Consider the following 18,110-nt stretch of genomic DNA (forward strand, 5'->3'; position numbering starts at 1 on the left):
TACCCTCTAAATAAGATGTACAATAACAACGATATATTGATATTTGAAGTCTCACAATTTCTTAACTACTCTAGTCAATTTAAAATAAATAAGTTTTTAAATTTTATTATTTTGTTATTTTTTTACACTGACAAAGTTATTACTTCATTAACGCACATATTAACGATAGGTCGTAATTCTTGCTGTGCGTAATCTTCTGGTAAAGGTAATTGTGAAATTAATTGTGTCAATATTACAGTAGTGGACACTGCTTCATTCGATTGTAACTTCAACAAACTTTTAGCCAAGTGTAAGGTTCTTTTAGCAATTTCAGCTTGACATAATCTGAAATAATAAATTAATGTATATCACGTTAGAAAAACAATTAAGCAAGCTATTCAAACATTTGGGTCTTTGTTATGATACCTATGCTTAGCTGTAGGACATGGAAATTGGTTGATCTTTAAACATAAGAAGTTTATTTGTGGCTTTAACATTTCTAATTTGTAGCTTAATCCGCAGGAGTCGATCGTTTCTTTTGTTTTCAAAAGCTCCTCTATTTTCATTGTAATTTCCATGTAATCCCATAAAAGTTGCCCTTGATGCGACCAGCCACTAATCGTATTACTACACTGAGCTTGTACCATTGGAGTTAATAGTTTGCGCAAGTAGGTATAGTGTTCTAAAAATTGATTATTGTTGAAATACCGTATGATATGAAAAAATTACCATTGATATTTACCATTAATAATAGAATCTGCCGCAATATGATCTATGATAACATCATGAGCCGAATTCCATTCTTCAGCTTTTATATAGTAACAGGCCGCTTCCCCGTATCTGTAAAAAATACCTTTTTATCCTGATAAATAAATTACTTTATTTCTATGTACCTTTTGGCTACGCAACATTTCACAGCTTTGGCATTGTCAATCCATGAAGTAGGTACATGTAAATTCTTTATAAGAAATTCTTCCTGTTTTTCATACTCAGATTCCCTTAGATTCATCTCGAATTCATCACCACAATTATTACATATTGATACGTGACGCTCTAACAAGCTAATAACTGCTGCTTTCCTCTTACCAGAATCTTCTAAATGCATCATAACAAATACTGCCCAGTGCCATAAGCCATACGCTTCTAATTGTGTTGCAAAATTTACATGAGTTAGTGTTGCTACATATTCGGAAAGGTGATTATATCCCAAAGCTACTAAAATTTCTTGTATGATCCAACTGAAAACCATATAAAACAATGACCACCTTTAACATACTTTTTCAATATGTGTATCTTATATCGTATTTTGGTAAGACAAACCTTAGTCTATAGTCAAGAGGATCGGCTGTGTATGTCAATGGATTGAGCAATTGCTCTAATGGGTGATTACCCGTGCAATACAGCTTTAAAAGGTGAAAACATAAGTCGTATACATTACGGCCATTGGATAGCTCAGCATCAAAATCATTCTCCTTGTATTCTGGCTTAGGTTTTGCAGCATAAGGCTCTACTTCTACATCTTCAGGGACGAATGACATTTCATATAGCTCCAACGCATCGGCAACTGAACAGGTCGGCGGAGATAAATACCTAAAACAAATGATTGTCTATACCACCAAGAATATTAACAAAAAATAATTGTCTTTTGTTGCTTCGAAAAATCTTACCATAAATGAATAGCTAGTGCTTTCCTCCAATCAAGATTTTCAAAAACATTTATTGTCCCATGCACGCTATAAATAAGGGATTCCGCGGCAACGAGCATATAAAGTTTTAAACGTTCGACGCTAAGTCTTTCGTCAACTTTTGTTTTTTGCCACAATGCTAACTGTTGTTTTACTAATTCTCTAACAGGCAAACCACTGCGTAATTGTGACATTAACAGTGCTAAACAGTAATCCCCATTTTTCCGAGCAATTTGACACGCATCCTCCAATTTCAAAGCTTTATATATAAGAATAAATGGAGAAATTTTAATATAATTACTACTTTAAATAATTTTACGATGAATTGTACTTACCGCATAACTTAGAAAATATTATTTCTTCATCATTAGTAATATTCAAAATTTCTTTCTCTATTACTGGCTCTATTACATTCTTTAACCATTCGCCAACTGCTTCTCGTCTTTCCATCACGTGGTAATGGCTATCGTGTTCTATAACTTAATGCAATATATTTTTGTTTATTTTTTTAAACATTGTTAAGAGAAATACTGTAATAAATACCTCCATCAACAGACTCGTCGGATAAGTTTTTCCATAAAGCAACGCATAATTGTAAAACATCTCTAGTGTACATTGTCAGATTATCAGCATCGGACTGTTCTGTAAGCTTTTCTGCGAGCATATAATGCTCTTGCAATGCAATATTCGAAGTTTCTGATGAAACATAAATTTTTGGACAATCTCCGTCATTTTTGCTCATTATGCAGTGATTCAATTGGACGTTAAGATGACCCTCTATGCTTTCCTATGGTCAATTTATAAAGTATCGGGTAAAATTTTACAAATTATAATATCAAGCTTTCAAATTCTTCAATTTAAAAGATAATATTAATTGTACCTTGAATATGTCAATATCTCTTTCACTAGCACCTGTACCACCTAAAATTTTTATGCGCTGAACTACCCGAGTAGATGTAAAATCGCCAGAATTTCGTCCAGATACATAAATTCCTAATTGACTAAATTTATTCTGCAGTGTTATTTTATCGGCTTGATCTTGCGTACTTAAAGACAGAAGTGTCAAACCTGGACCCCAGCTACACTTAAACATTCGACCCATTTGAATACCTGTTAAGAAAAACAAAGAAAATAAAAAAATTGATAAAAAAAAATGTATATTCCACTAACTAGTATCATTATATTTATTAGTAAAGGCAAAAAACCATTCATCTACGAGTTAAATGTCTTTTATTGCACAGTACACAATATTTTCTGAGAACTGTAAATAATTCTTCAACTTAGGCCTTAATACTTAATTATTATTATACATGCATATTAATTGTAAAATTATTTCTCAATTTAAAAAAGAAATTGTAATATTGCTAATATTTTTACAACTTTTTTGTAAATAATTATGGATTTATATCTGTATATAGCATATTTTCAATAAAATATAAGTTAAAATAATTTACGTAAAAGTGATTCTTTTAAATTAACAATTTTGGTTCAAAATACAACCAAACAATTTTCTATTAAAAACTCATTATATTAACAATTCTAATTAAATATTAAATTCCAACGATTAGAAGTAGTCAGTGTACGCATATTACCCGCATCAGCTATGCAGCGAAAGTGTAACTTGTGTCCGATAGTTTTTTCAAGTGGCATGACTTCAGAATGACATTTTAAAATTGTAGTCACAGGAGTCGGTGCGTGATCTGGTAGTGCCTTTTTTATTTCCGTTGGATCTTTAGGTTCATCGCATATTGACCATTTCACTTTAAAATATAAAATTTATTATTAACAGAAAATAATTAATTCAATATATTTATTTAACATAATCATGCTTTACCCTACCTGATTGGCTATATGTTTTCTTTTCTATTGGTGTTGGTATTCTATCGATTTGAAATTCTTTTCGAAATAACGGAATGTTGCTTATTTTTTGCCCCTGACTAGCTGGATAATTATCAGTATTCGTGTAGTAATCGTTTTGCATTGTTACGGATATGTCACCATACATTAAACCTGAAAAAATTATTAACTATCATAAGTATTTGCGATAAAAATGAAAAAGATTATGTTCGTTATCCCACTAAAATACCTTGAGAGTCATAATCTCCATCCGTATCAAAAAAGCTTGCTTTCATCAATTGTAATTTGTGGCTATCAGTACCTGTGATGCAAGCATAAGCTGCAGTTGGACTCAGGGCAACTCGTTTTTCCTCACTGTAACCTCCTGAAATTTCATTATCAAATTTATTAATATTAAATAATTACTATTGTAACAGAATAATGTTCATAAAAAAAATTAATTACTCTTTAATGATGTAGGTGTCTCAGCAAATAGTTCTGAAAAAACAATCATCTCTTTGGGCTCTCTGCTAGCATTTAAATTGTTTTCTGTTTCCATAGGTGTATCCTTATATTGCATCATATAAAATATTAATATTGATTAAATCTAATATATTTTTTTCCAGTTTGTATAGTAGAATGAAAATTATTACCTTTTTGTTTACCGAACTAGCTTGCCATGATTTTTGACATTTCGGAGACGATTGTTGTACGTCCATTGCTACTTTTGAGGAAGAAATGGCTTTCTTTTTATTTAGTTCATTTCTTGGAGGAGCATTAGCATCGTCTTCATCTGAATCACTCAAACCGTATTTGGAGAAATGGTCAACCTAAAAATAAATCATTTAATTCATAATGCTACTGAATACTAATAAATTTCGCGTGCTTAAAATGGTTACTTTAAAAACCCAGGATCCCGTTTCTGGACGATATTCTAAAAAGCGGGTATCATGTTTTGCACAGACTCTACGTAATTTTTCTTCAAAGTTCATTTCTGCAAGTCTGGTAGGATCAGTGATAGGTTCATGTCGTGACTTATCATGTGGCCATACGCATTCCAATGTTACTTGGGCTTTACGATTCAAACCTTGGCCCACTGGTGGTTTTTTAGCGTCGTCAGGATAGATAACCACTTCTTTATGTCTAAAGTGAACTAGAATAAAAAGTAAAATAACAAATTAATAAAAAATATGTAAAAGAAAAGTTACAAAAGTTTAACAACATTCTCTTTGTTAATTATATTTACCAATTTCATCCAAGTTTAATCCATATATGTCAAATGAATCCGGGTAAAAAACATTGCCATATCCTTTTCGACCAATTGTAAAGTTTGGAACAATGCATGATTCTCCTGACACATAATCATCGAGTTTATCCAGCGGTGGAATGGTGTAGTATCCAGAGCGATGAAGAATTATGTTGGCTGCATTCGTGGACCATGTGCTTTCATCACTTTCCTGAGTTTCTACATATAGAAAAATGAAGTAATGGAAACGAATTCATTGCAAAATATTGAGTAAGAGTAATAACAATGAAAACCTGAGGTGTGTGGATTGCAATCAGACTTATTTTTATCACTCAGAGAATTTAAAGTTGCTTCAGAAGAAGTATTTAACATTGATATAAATGCCTGCCCAGAATTGTTCAAGTCCGACCGAGACTGATTGGGACTATTGATAAATGAATTTGGTCTAAGTTCTGCAATTGTATTGTTAACCAGTGATTCGCTATCGGTTCCTGACTCTCGTCTTGCTAAATAATAATTGTTACATTTCAAATCATTCTTCTTTTGTCTTCTCAGAGATTCTGAATGATCTTCTTCCGTTTCTTTATTACTATTAATAGTATCAACACGCTTGACGAGTGATTTAATCCTGAAAAAAAGTATAAAAATATAATTTAAAACTCTTAAATGTATATCGTTATTGCTGACCCTATTTAAATCATTATCATACCAAGATACTCTTCTATCATCTGATTGATCAACGCTTTCTTGGCAATAATTCTCTTTATTGGTGGATTCAATGTTGTTGGTAGAAGTATTATTTGTACTATCATCAATTGATGAGTGATTATTTTCATCCGGAGAATTAATTTGTGAATTTAGTTTAGGACGCAATACTAAGCGCTTTGCGTTTGGACGTGGTTGAAAAGCTTCGAGCAATGCCGAATCTTTCTCTTCAAGGCCTTCAAATAGTGATTTCTATAAAACATTATTTTTATTAATGTTTGTTATTCTAATTTAGAATCCTAAATTATAGCTAACCTTGGATAATTGTGCTGCACTGACAATCTTTGCTTTAATGCTCGGTGATTTATTATTAGATGCCACTTTGTATTGTGGACTATTCAAACCTCTAACTGTAGGATTGCTGGGTTTTAGAAGTTCCTCAGTTTTACCAGCAGCCTAAAATAACGGAAATATAAATTTAAACATTTTTTTTATAAACGCTTGTTTTCTTAATACAGCAAGCATTTATGAAATATATAAATTATATTTAGAACTAAAATTTCATACTGGTAAAAGATTTTTCAGTAAAGGTGAATCTCCAAATGGTGCTGATACTAATGCGAGGATTTGTTGATGCACAGGTACTGCTCCTGTATTTTGTATTTGATTGGACAACAGCCTGTAGAACATAATTAAACTCGTTTTAATATTCTAATATTAATTGCCCTATCATATGTAGAACAAATTATCATGTTCTTACCCTCCGCCAAGAGACCCTAAGCCAAGCCCAGTACCAGAATTTGTATTTGCTCCAAATACAGACGACGTTCCAAAAGTTCCAGGAGTATTAAAGGCTGTATTGCTAGTTGTACCAAATAAACCACCAGGCTTTTGCTGTCCAAAAAGACTGGTTCCTCCAGTCAAGTTTAATGACGTATTTGTACCTAAATACCAATTTTAATTTAACTTTTTATACTTCTAATATAATATAAACTATTTAGAAAAAGTTACATCCGTTATTACCTAATCCTAGTCCTGTCGATGATGCGGGTGTAGTACCAAAAGGAAAACCAGTTGTTTGTCCTGCAGGTTTAAAAGATGAGTTAAACAATGAGGTTCCAGCATTTTGTCCACTGTTGAAACCAGTATTTATGCCAAATGCGGATGAAGTAGGAGCACCAAATGTAGAAGTAGTTCCAAAGCCTGTAGTTCCAGCTGGTTTTGTACCAAATAATGTAGATCCTGTGTTGGTTGCAGTGGCTTGGCCAAAGCTTGGGAAAGCAGTAGGGGCCGATGAAGTAGGCATATTAAATGTTGATTTATTCTGATTAAAAAGTCCAATGTTCTATGAATAAAATACAAATTATTTAAAGGTATAATCAGTATATCCTATAAATATTTATTTTTCTGTCTTACCTGGTTTGGTTGTGTGGTTCCAAATGTGGTTCCAAACGCAGTATTTTGAGGAGCTGTTACACTACCAAATGTACCTGGGGTTTGCATGATATTACTGGTTGGAAAAAGCGATGTTGTTGATGCTCCTAAAAATTTATTAAATGTGTTTTAATTACAGAACAATTAAATAAAATCTGTAGAAATAATAATCAATTGCTCACCACCAAAAGGCTTAGCTTGTGTATTTGGTCCAAAAAGATTAGTAGAAGCTGTCGAATTGAAGGCGAAACCATTTGTTGCTGTAGTTGTAGGTGCTCCAAAACCTGTGATTGGTTTCCCAAATAAACCAGTGGATGCTGTCTGGTTATTAGTACCAAATCCTGCCATTCCACCAAATCCTAAAAAATTTATTAATAATATGATAAGTTATTTTTGGCCTTTAAACATTTTTGTTTGTAGAGACTCAATTACCAGTTGTAGCTGTGCTTGTTCCAGCAGTAGTGCTTCCAAAAGGTGATGGTTGTGTAGGTGCTCCAAAAAGTCCAGTATTTTGACCTAAAATAATTTTATACACATTTTTATAATATCTGATACTGCTGTACTAAATTGTATTTGACTATTATGATCTACCTTGGGCTGATCCTTTTCTTCCTGAAGTATAATCTTCAAAGCGAAGTTCTTCCAAAGATTTTGATTCATATTCTTTCATACAAGTTATGCAATGATGTCTTGTTGAAATATTTTGTGTAACGCCTCCTTTTACCATTGTATCAGTGCCATTTACTGGAGTGAACTTGATCACGGTCCCAGTCATACCTGTCACATTATTAGTAGCGCCAAAACCTTCAGTTCAGGGATAAGAATTATAAATTTCTGTTTTTCCATTGTTTAGATGAACATTAATATATTTTACCTCCAGTAGTTCCAAATAAGTTTGTGTTGGTATTGGTATTTGCTTGACCAAAAGGTGTAGGTTGCTGCTGTTGCTGTTGAGGCTGACCAAACAAAGTATTACCTGTTGTCCCACCAAAACCAAATCCTGTTGGTTTATTTGCTTGACCAAAAGCTGGTGTAGCAGTTGTTGACCCAAAAAGATTTGTATTTGCATTTTGTTGGGCTCCAAAAAGATTAGTGTTTGTGTTTGTTGTAGTAAAACCTATAAGTTTGTTAACATTATTAGTAAATGATAAATGATAAAGTTATAGATTAAATTTTTTTAATTACCTCCAAATGAAGATTGTGTAGTTGTTGGTTGTCCAAATGCTGATGTACCAGTAGTATTACCAAATAATCCTCCTGTAGTAGGACCAGCAGGTTTTGCACTAAAAAGCGAAGTATTGCCACTACCAAATACTGGTGCTGCACCACTACCAAAGCTGGTGGTGGTAATTGGTTTACCAAATGCAGTTTGTCCAAAGGGACTACTTTGTGTTGCTGTGTTAAATCCCCCTATTAAATAGAAAATAATTTTATGCTAACAATGAGTAAATATTGAATTAAAATAAAATTAAGTGATCAAGTTCACCTACCAAAGGATGTATTTCCAGTCTGCCCAAACATATTACACCAGACTACTAAAAGATTTTAAAAGATCAATAGTAGTATCTTATGAAATATTAATTTTTGTCTGAAATTTAGATTTAATACTAATACAGTAAACTTACAGTTACAGATTAATCACAAGGTTAAAAACGAAAGCAACGATTGAGCTAGTAACTGCCGTAATGCTGCCGTAACTGCGCATATTACTTTCAGCACTTCCTGTTCTTTTCCTCCCAATCTACATACTACACTACACAGGCCACCAATAGCACCAATAGACCCAATAGTCCCACTGTAGTCTGTAGGAGTGTGGGCCACTCGCCACAGGCGGCCAGTGGCCACAGACGCCACAGACAGACAGTTGCATTCTAAAATCAGCTGCATTCACTTCACAGTTCACACAAATATTCGCCATCACAACACTCACTAGGGCCCGGTTCCACAAGCCTTTTTTGATCTGGATTAAGTTAATTTTGCTATATTTTATGTCACATAGAATATAGCATAATTAACTTAATCCAGTTTAAACAAGGCTTGTGGAATCGGTCCTAGGTGGCGCATCGAATCGCGATAAAAATGGCCGCTTAAAAAGGAAAACATTAGAGAAAAAGAGATAGTGCAAGTTAGAAAAAATAGAATAAATATAATTATTAGGTCACCATTAATGGAATTACTTTTGCAATATGTTCGACACACTAAATATTAATTTCTGTGAAAAATTTTTTCAATGTTTTCCTTTCTAAATCAGTTCTGAATTTACCACCAGTTGGCGCTGACCTTTGCGTGCGATAGCGAATAATGTATAAATATGGTTCTCATTCTTATGGTGAAGATTTCATAATACATATATAACTATTGTATTATCGACTAAACTAAATTATCATATATATTTGGTTGCATAAACATAACCACCAATATTATAATTAAGGAGAAATGATATTTATGAATAACAATATAGAAATTAAAAATTTAATAGTCGGGGGGCCACCTTCACGGCTTGTGATATCTACAGACATACATATATGTATGTGACGTAACTTAGGAGTTAGGACTTAGGATCGGCATCGGTTCCACAAGCCTTGTTTAAACTGGATTAAGTTAATTATGCTATATTCTAGTATGTGACATAAAATATAGCAAAATTAACTTAATCCAGATCAAAAAAGGCTTGTGGAACCGGGCCTTACGGTGGTATTCACACGGATACCCCACACTCGACTCGAGTTTCAATACTATAGTTTACGTAACATATACTGTAGTATTTTAGCCTGATTCGAATTCGAGTCGAGTGTGGGCCATGGGGTATACATATATCCGTGTGAATACCACCGTTATATTTACGTCGACGGTCGAGTTCAAGGCTCGAGGGCGTCGAGGGTTTATTCCGAATTACACAATTGGGAGCTTTCTATTTAACCTAAAAAATCGACACATTGGGTATAAATACATACATATGTAACATGCAAATCATGCAATGTATCATTTTTTAGGCTAATTGGAAAGCTCCCATTATATGTATGCGTGCATAACGTTTAAATTCTATAATAAACGTGACATAAACTGTACATTCTATGCGCTCATGCGTAATTCGGAATGCAACCAATGCGACCGATACGACCTGATGCGACCATTGAAATGATTGTGCGGGAGAAAAGGAGTTTCGAGATATTATGATTTTTTGTTTTTATACCTCATCTATGCATTACATTTTAGCGATTTGTAAATACTAAAGTATTAATATTTGTACAAAAAAGAAGTAACTCTAGTGTTATCAGTAAGCAAATTACTTTTGTGCAGTTAAGAATATAGGAAAAACTTAAATTAAACCGCGATGGAAATATGCATATTTGATGTATATGTTCTAAAGTAAATTAAAATCGCAATTTTTAATGTTAATTGCATTAACTTTAATACCAGTGCAATGAGCAGCAAATCTTTTTTTAAAGGCTTTTAAAATCGTTAAGAGTGGTAAACAAGATGATTGTTAAAAAAATCATTCTTATTGGTTTTATATTACCGATACTGACAAATTTATATTCTTGTGCAAATAATGGCTCAAATTTTACTACCAAATGTACCTTTGGTAAACCCTCACGGAAACAAATTAATGCTGAGCCCTTAAATGGAATGTGCTTGCGTGATATTGTTCTACACTTATCAAAAACCTTACGAACAATTAGTAATGAAGAACTTGGAGTAACATTTTTTCAAGAAGTACTTGACAAATTAGAGTTCACAAATATATCCACTAATTTAGAAACTGTGTTAAATTTGCTAGTTGAAAAATTTAATTCTAAAATAAAATCAAGTGTCAATTTACTACAAAGGTCTGACAATATTATTCAACCAGTTCTTTTAAATAAACAAGGTCAAGCTGAGTATACAAGTCAAACAACTAAGCTGAACAATATACAAAGTACAGAATCAAATATCTGTTCTCAGATTTTAACTGGTTTGTACCCAAACAGTATTATAGATTCATTTATTTTGAATAGGTCATTGATATCAAATTAATTGTTGTTTTTAGAATTGGCTTCAAATCTAAAAAACCAAGAATGGAAAAATTTACACATATTACCTGTAAATCAACCAAGAACCATATGTGGTCCACCTACTTTAACTCATAATATAGGGGCCTTATTATTAGCTCAATGCAGTATCTCAAAAAATGTTATTTTATTGATAGAGCATTCATCATTAATGTCAGAAGGAGATCTCACACTTGCTCAAATAACAGCTAAAACAGTAATTGATATGCTTTCTGAGACTGATTTTGTAACAGTAATAGGCTTAGCAGGGTCTGGATCCATATATTGTAAAAATGGATTACTAAGTGCAACAGATATTAACAAATATCACTTAACACGTCATATTGATAGTTTAACTAGAATAGGTAAAATTCAATCTTAATTAACAAAAAAAAACGATCACTATTATTATTTTATTTTTTATTTTAGATTCTAATAAAACACTGGAAATCAATCTTACAACACTAGTAAATAATATTAAAGGTGATATAGTTATTATACATTTTACAAACAAACTAGAAAGCTCATCAAAAATTAAACAGATTGTTGATCAAGTATCATCAATTAATTTGACTGCTTATTTTCGTACAATTTTAATTTTGTCAGGTAAGTTTATTAATACCCTTTTTTTTAAATAAATTTAGCTTCAATTTAATAAATTGGTTTATTTTTCAGATCAAGAGCCATTTATCAATAGCAAGGATATATTAAAAGATGATACTATTATTGCTCTTCCAACACATAACATTCTTGGATATGAAATTGCTAAACTATTTTCTGGTTTAAAGTGTTTACAAAATACTAAAAATGATTACTATTTATCAGATCCATATTTTGAGCCTTATAATAAAGGAATGATTTTATCTGTAGGACTAATCACCAATATAGCATTACTTTCTTTAGATGTTAAATTACAAGATTTTGTTGATGATATAATATATTTCAATCTTGGCCCTGGTATTTATGCTGTTTTATTTGATACAAAAGAGATTGTTTGGATGCATAAATATTTTCCACGTATGGAAAACATACTAGAACAGCCTTTAAAAGTTTACATGCAAAATATTGAAAATATTGATAAAGAAACTATTTCTATCATGATTAGAGATCCGCAAGGTTATCTTGAAGTAACAAATAAAATAAATGAAACGGTAATATATCTGTTTTATTGAATTATTTAAACCAGAAATAATTTTTAATACTGTGATTACAGAAACAATATAGGTGGAAACATTTGGACTATGAAGATTTAATTATATGTATAGTTTCTACAGGTAATGATCCATCATTGCCTGTTGCCAAAGTTTTGCCTATATTACCTAAGGATATTTTACACCATAGGCTTGATCTCATGTCACAAACTGTCATTAATAAAGATATGTTATGCTTCCAGCATGATAAAATTATAACTTTATGTAAGAATTTTATTCAATATATTTTTTGCTTTTATTTAAAAACTAAATTTAAATATTGTACCATATTTGTTTTAGCTATGGGAGTAGTCTACCTTTCACCATGGTGTTTTCAGTCTCCAATGGAACAGTTAAAACTTTTAGAAACTGGATCTGTGCTTACTGTTCAAAGCTATATGGCATATATAAAGGATTTATCAGGACTTCTTTCTAATCCTGGTTTGCATCAATTTGTTAGACCTGATGTAGCTACATTAGCACAGATATTGAATTATTTTAAAATAAGAAATGCAGAAAGTGTTCTTAATAAATTTATAATACGAAGGTAATTACATCAACATTTTTTCATTAATATTTTAAATGAAATGAAGAGAAATATTAATTTAATTTAATTTATTATATTAGATATATAGTCTCTGCAACCAGTGGTGTGTTAGAAATATTTCCAGGAATGGTATTGGATTCAGGTTTAGATCCTAAACGAAGAGCTTGGTATGGTGCAGCATTAGAGCATCATGGAAAAATTGTTTTAACTCCTCCTTACTTGGATGCAGGCGGCTCAGGTTACATTGTAACGCTAAGCCATACTGTTTATGAAGGACGATCTGCAGCATTACACTCCAATAAAGATCCTGTTATGGCTGTAGTAGCAATGGATATTACAATGGGCTATATATCACGACTTCTTCTAGAAACATATCCATTTTGTAATGATTCAACTGTGAAATGTTTTTTAATGGATGACAAAGGCTATTTAGTTTCCCATCCCTCTTTATTACAAGCTACTGGAAAAGTTGAACATCAACATTTGACACATAAAGAGTTATTAGTTGCCAATGACATATTAAATCATGAGTTTTTTGTAAAAAAAAAGATATGTGCTAACTATTTAGATGGTACTGTTCAAAGGTATTATCAATTTAATACATCCTTAGAAGAGGTTTTAACAAATATAGTCCATGGAGAACATTGTGTTAAATATCAAGTAGCTGCTGTACCTGGAACTAATATTTTTCTTGGTGTTGTAAATGTCACTTGTAATTTAATCAGAGCCTTCTGTCCATGTAGTACTGTAAGTAAAAATGTTTTTTTCTTCATTTGTTTCTTTTTATAGTTTTTTTAAGATAAAAAAGCAGGGTTACATTTATTTAAACAGATGGACCGCACATGCTTAAACTGTCATAGGATGGAGCAGACCGAATGTGAATGTCCATGTGAATGTTCATTATATTCATCAAGTTGCTCTCATCAGGAAATAAATAATTTGAAGCCCTGTCCAGCTTCGTATGAGCAAGGAGCCAGCATGCAAACCCCATGGATGCAGCCAACAAGTTTAAAATCTTGTCCTTCCTTTAATTGTAAGGCGTACGAAACGGAAGCCGAGTGTTTAGGTATTGTTGGCTGTCAATGGTGCCATGTAGACAGTGATGGTGACACGCCATTACCAATGCCATTTTGCTCTGACATGCCATCATGCTTCAAGGGTATTTTCGGATCTCCGGTACCTTTCAACGATGGAACGTATAGTGAGTAAAAATGCACTTTCTCATTATTATTATAGTTTATTACCTAATATATTTATAAAATATTTATTATTTTTTCCAGATTCTCAATCAACGGATGAAATAGCTACCCGGGAATGGCCCTCAGTCGGACCAGTTGCAGGAGGAATTCTTGCCTTTGTTTTGATAGTTGGTGTTACAATTTTCTGTTACAGGCTTCGTTCTGTTCATTCAGGTTTAGAACATCAATGTTTACATTTACATACGTCTCCCGATACTTTGCGTATGACTCATTTGGATGGGGATCATGAAACAATGGAAATAGATCAAACAAAAAACAATTTACATTCTTTAATGGGAGATGGTGTTGCGCCGATATCACCTTACAGAGTATCGACTAATTACAGAAGGCCACCAGGAGGAGACAGTGATCATGGGTATAGTACTATGACGCCTCACGATGATTCTGAGCAACAAACCTTTATTGAGCCATTATTAATTGTTGGCAATAACACTGAGCTAGATTTAGTTAGACAATCCGTTTGTTCTCCATCACCAACAACAAATTTAGATTCACCGCATCATGTTTTAGCGTCCGTTACAGTTCACCGTAACATGGAAACTAATTTTTGTTAATTATGTACTATCTGACTGCAAATGTTTAAACGTGTATATTGATCAATATTATTTGGAAGTAACATGACTGAATTAACGTTTACTTTAAATTGATTATTTAGCTATAAACAACTCATAGCCGTTGTTTTAATTACGCTCATTTGAATTGCCTTTTAATAGCGCAGTGTTATTTATAAACAAACTATTTAAATATTGACTATGAGTATGATAATTTTTGCGTAAAATTTTTAGAGTATTTTACTATTTTCATTTTAATAGTCTTTAGATTTTTACAGATGGAATTGTACAAAAAGTAGAGTATTATATTTTTGACTATAATTTTAAGAATGAACAAACTGACTTTATATTAGTGTCATACTATTAATAATTTAAAATTATTGATATCCTTATATATATATGATAAAGTATAAACTTTTGCATCTATATTTTTAAATAATCGTATACAAAGGGTGTACAACAAACCTAGAACCGGTGAAATCGAATCTTCAAAGCCATACATTTTAGAAAATAATTTTTAATAAATTTCTATATAAAGTAATTTTAAAAAATGAATGGGGGGCTACATTGGTTTGACTTTCGGAGGCATGCTGAAGGAAATGAAGGTTGCCTTGAATGTTTTAAATGAAAACCATCTCATTTAAAACATTCAAAATGGCTTTTATATCATTCATTACACCTTTCAAGATAAAACTTAAATATCTATCTAATAAATTTATAAAAGAACTCTTCAGAAATCCATTACAGCTGTTTTTCTAACATTTATAGTTCTGTACACCATCTAGAGCATGTTTGTAAACGTATAATTCATAATAATATATATTTTTACTACGCGTTTATACAGTTAAAAGTAATATTTATTAATTCTTTAACTAACAAGGCAGAAATAGACTGTCATATCAATTTTACAGTGGACCACAATTTAATCTAATTTAATTTATAATGTTCATTACAAAGGTTTTAGAGGTCATTGAATCCGAAGTTGGCATCCCAGTTTCGAAAATCAAATTTTCGGATCCAATATTAAGAACTAATCTTATTTTTATAACGTGTGTAACGCTGTATGAAATAATCATTGAGCGTTCAAGGACATTGGCAAGAGATTAAAAAGTATTAGAAATCATTAAAATTTAAATTAACTACTCTTTTCTAGGAAGTTAAAGACTTTTTCGTAAATTTTTTGACAAAACCATTCATGATATATAAATTTGTGGATGAAATATATGATTTTTAGGCATTTCCATTAAGAGCCCATGTAAAAACGTTCATTTTTATTTAATTCGTAAAAAATGAATGACGCAGAGAAATATTTAAAAAATCAGAATACCTTATACACCATTAAACAATACTAGTTTAATTTTTGACAACTTCTAATCATTTTTAACAATTACTCATTTTTGCTACTAAAAAGATGAATAATGTTTTAAAAGATTTTATGCAAAACTTTTTGTTCTATATAAATTAGCACCACTGTGTCGTGTATATACATTTATTTTTTAAGTTTTAAATTCCACTATTGATGAAAAAATCAAGTTGAAAGGTAAATTCAGACATGCAACGGTATACCGTAACATATTTTTAATATTTACCAAATTTAGAAAGCAGTTCGTAAGTCTGTTCTTTTTCGTTGTATTACTACATTAGTGCAATCAGTTAGAATGAGAAAACATATGTTTATCTCTTATTTCAATTAATTGCACCAATTCAATAAAATAGCGAAAAAGAATAAACCACTTATCCTCGTAACCACACTGTAATATAATGACAATGTAGAAAGTTCGATACGCGATTAAACACAACAAGATATACTGATATACTGTATGCTTGGATTCCTTTTATGAAGTAGATTTTTGCTAGGTGTTTCGAATATCCTTAAAGGGAGACTAATATAGAGCACTACTTTACTACATTCTGTTAATTTCTTTAGAATCGATAGGAATATTAATAATTTGTAAAATTTTATAACGAATTCAAAAACATGCACCAGTGTGCACTGAGTACATCGTTTTCCTTAAATTTTATGATAACTAAAAAATAGTAATATACTTACTGCTCACTGGTACAAATTACCCAAATCGCCCTTTAAAAAATCAGAATTTTAGATCATTAAAAAGTATATTTAACGTTATAAAAATTAAGTAATTATTTATCGGAAAGCTGCCACCTTTCAGCTTATTGATTCAAGATTTCGTAGAATGTAATTTTTGGTCCCAAATAATTTTGGAAAAACATAGAAATCAGCCTTCCTGAAGACCTAATTATATTTTTAAAATATTACTTGCCTAATTATAATTATTCGTTTTTATAATTTTTTTTTCAATATTTTTATTTGCTTGCAATTGCTTTTCTACCAAGTTTGAATTTAGTGACTCAAATAGAAAATATACCAGCTTACATTTAATTTACATTAATTTGCTATATTTTTCTTCGATATGCCTGTAGCCGTTGCTGATATTGCTGGTACAGATATTTTAGCAACTTAGTCTTCCTTGACACTTAAAGAATTAATAATATCGTAGTAATAATAGAACAAACTACATTATCATATTTTATATGTTCCTTTGCTACTTTAAAATATAGATGCATAGTCTTTAAAGTAAGTACTAAACAAGTGCCAAAATACTAAAAACAAGGCTTACTGCGAAAAGTATTCATTATATTGTAAATAAAATATTGCAAATCATTTATTTATTTTTCACCATCGATTTCCTGCTTAATATTAATTGTTACATGAAACATAAATTTCCAATGAAAAAATATCCGTCTCACAGCATATCTATTCTTTTGTACATGTGCTGTTTGGGATGCTAATTTTAATAAACTTGCAATGACTTAATTAAAAAAACAATTTGTTGTAGATAATAAAATTTAGAAGATTAACAAAAATGTATCGTATAGGGCAGAGTAAAAGGGCAATTGCAATTTGGTTGAATATTATAATATATTTAAAGTAAACACATTTAACAGATGAGATGTGCTCTTTTACAGAAAGTCTCATGGCATTTTTCTTGGCGTTATATCACCCGTATTGAGTTTAAATTAAGTAATAAAAAAATTTTGACGTTAATTAAATTTCAATTGTAACGTTACTAATGAAATTTTTAATATTTGTATAATTATTGCTTAAACGTAAATTGCTAAACCATTTATTATTATTATTTTTAATAATATTATTTACAAATATTGATTGGTTATATACACGACTAATGAATTTTTAAAATTTAATTGTTAATGATGTTATGAGTGAGGTATAATAGATTTTCTGTAAAAAGAAAGCGTCGCACGATGATTTCAAAAATTACAAAAGTATATTTTTGATTGAGCAATAATTGACTACAATATTTACATTTAAGGCTATGCACGTAAAACTTTTTACGGTTATTGCAATTACATTGAATATAAAAAATGTTTTACTAAATGACCAAAAGAGTTCTTAAAGGTGGTATGAAAATAATGGGGAAAAGAAAGACATTTTTTATTATCTTGCCTTGTATCACTGCCAATTCTATTGTAAATGCAGTTCACCTTTAAATCAACTGCAACATTTAAGTTTACCATAAATAGTATTGTAATTTTATACACAATTTGTATTTTGATTATTGAAATATTAAAAGTGAAGAAAAATTTGTGTTTTTTTCTTAAACAAT

The 18,110-nt window shown here is 31.0% G+C and overlaps 2 protein-coding genes across 5 annotated transcripts; one reads left to right on the plus strand and one right to left on the minus strand.

Moving 5' to 3' along the window:
- Positions 1–89: 89 nt before the first annotated feature.
- Nup98-96 (nuclear pore complex protein Nup98-96) lies at positions 90–8,689 on the minus strand. 3 transcript variants are annotated; one of them, XM_066731484.1, is made up of 30 exons: positions 8,511–8,689; positions 8,376–8,420; positions 8,071–8,295; positions 7,760–8,002; positions 7,477–7,662; positions 7,318–7,401; positions 7,068–7,244; positions 6,868–6,992; positions 6,475–6,796; positions 6,212–6,395; positions 6,019–6,130; positions 5,767–5,907; positions 5,456–5,703; positions 5,040–5,374; positions 4,747–4,965; positions 4,400–4,653; positions 4,154–4,330; positions 3,966–4,068; positions 3,751–3,885; positions 3,504–3,674; positions 3,257–3,424; positions 2,545–2,774; positions 2,208–2,451; positions 2,000–2,143; positions 1,647–1,923; positions 1,300–1,569; positions 873–1,217; positions 722–819; positions 406–661; positions 90–324 (listed from the first exon to the last, which is right to left on the minus strand). In XM_066731484.1, the coding sequence occupies exons 2-30, from the start codon at positions 8,404–8,406 to the stop codon at positions 123–125; spliced, it is 5,706 nt and encodes a 1,901-aa protein (XP_066587581.1). In that variant the 5' UTR covers positions 8,407–8,420; positions 8,511–8,689; the 3' UTR covers positions 90–122. The 3 variants fall into 3 exon arrangements, with proteins under 3 accessions (XP_066587581.1, XP_066587580.1, XP_066587579.1); XM_066731483.1 differs by having other exon boundaries at positions 2,000–2,137; positions 7,477–7,689; positions 8,511–8,688; XM_066731482.1 differs by having other exon boundaries at positions 7,477–7,689; positions 8,511–8,688.
- A 999-nt stretch (positions 8,690–9,688) lies between these two features.
- Positions 9,689–18,043, plus strand: LOC136776113 (VWFA and cache domain-containing protein 1). 2 transcript variants are annotated; one of them, XM_066731486.1, is made up of 11 exons: positions 9,689–10,029; positions 10,102–10,162; positions 10,757–10,840; positions 10,916–11,281; positions 11,346–11,522; positions 11,592–12,067; positions 12,130–12,331; positions 12,407–12,653; positions 12,734–13,400; positions 13,485–13,854; positions 13,934–18,043. In XM_066731486.1, exons 1-11 carry the CDS (start codon positions 9,982–9,984, stop codon positions 14,464–14,466), a joined length of 3,231 nt encoding a protein of 1,076 aa, XP_066587583.1. In that variant the 5' UTR covers positions 9,689–9,981; the 3' UTR covers positions 14,467–18,043. The 2 variants fall into 2 exon arrangements, with proteins under 2 accessions (XP_066587583.1, XP_066587582.1); XM_066731485.1 differs by having other exon boundaries at positions 9,689–10,254; positions 10,335–10,840.
- The last annotated feature ends 67 nt before the right edge of the window (positions 18,044–18,110 follow it).

Source organism: Prorops nasuta, unplaced genomic scaffold, assembly GCF_024137725.1.
Source record: "Prorops nasuta isolate Cenicafe-Biocafe unplaced genomic scaffold, Cenicafe_Pnas_1.2 PNAS00009, whole genome shotgun sequence".
Taxonomy (NCBI): Eukaryota; Metazoa; Arthropoda; class Insecta; order Hymenoptera; family Bethylidae; genus Prorops; species Prorops nasuta.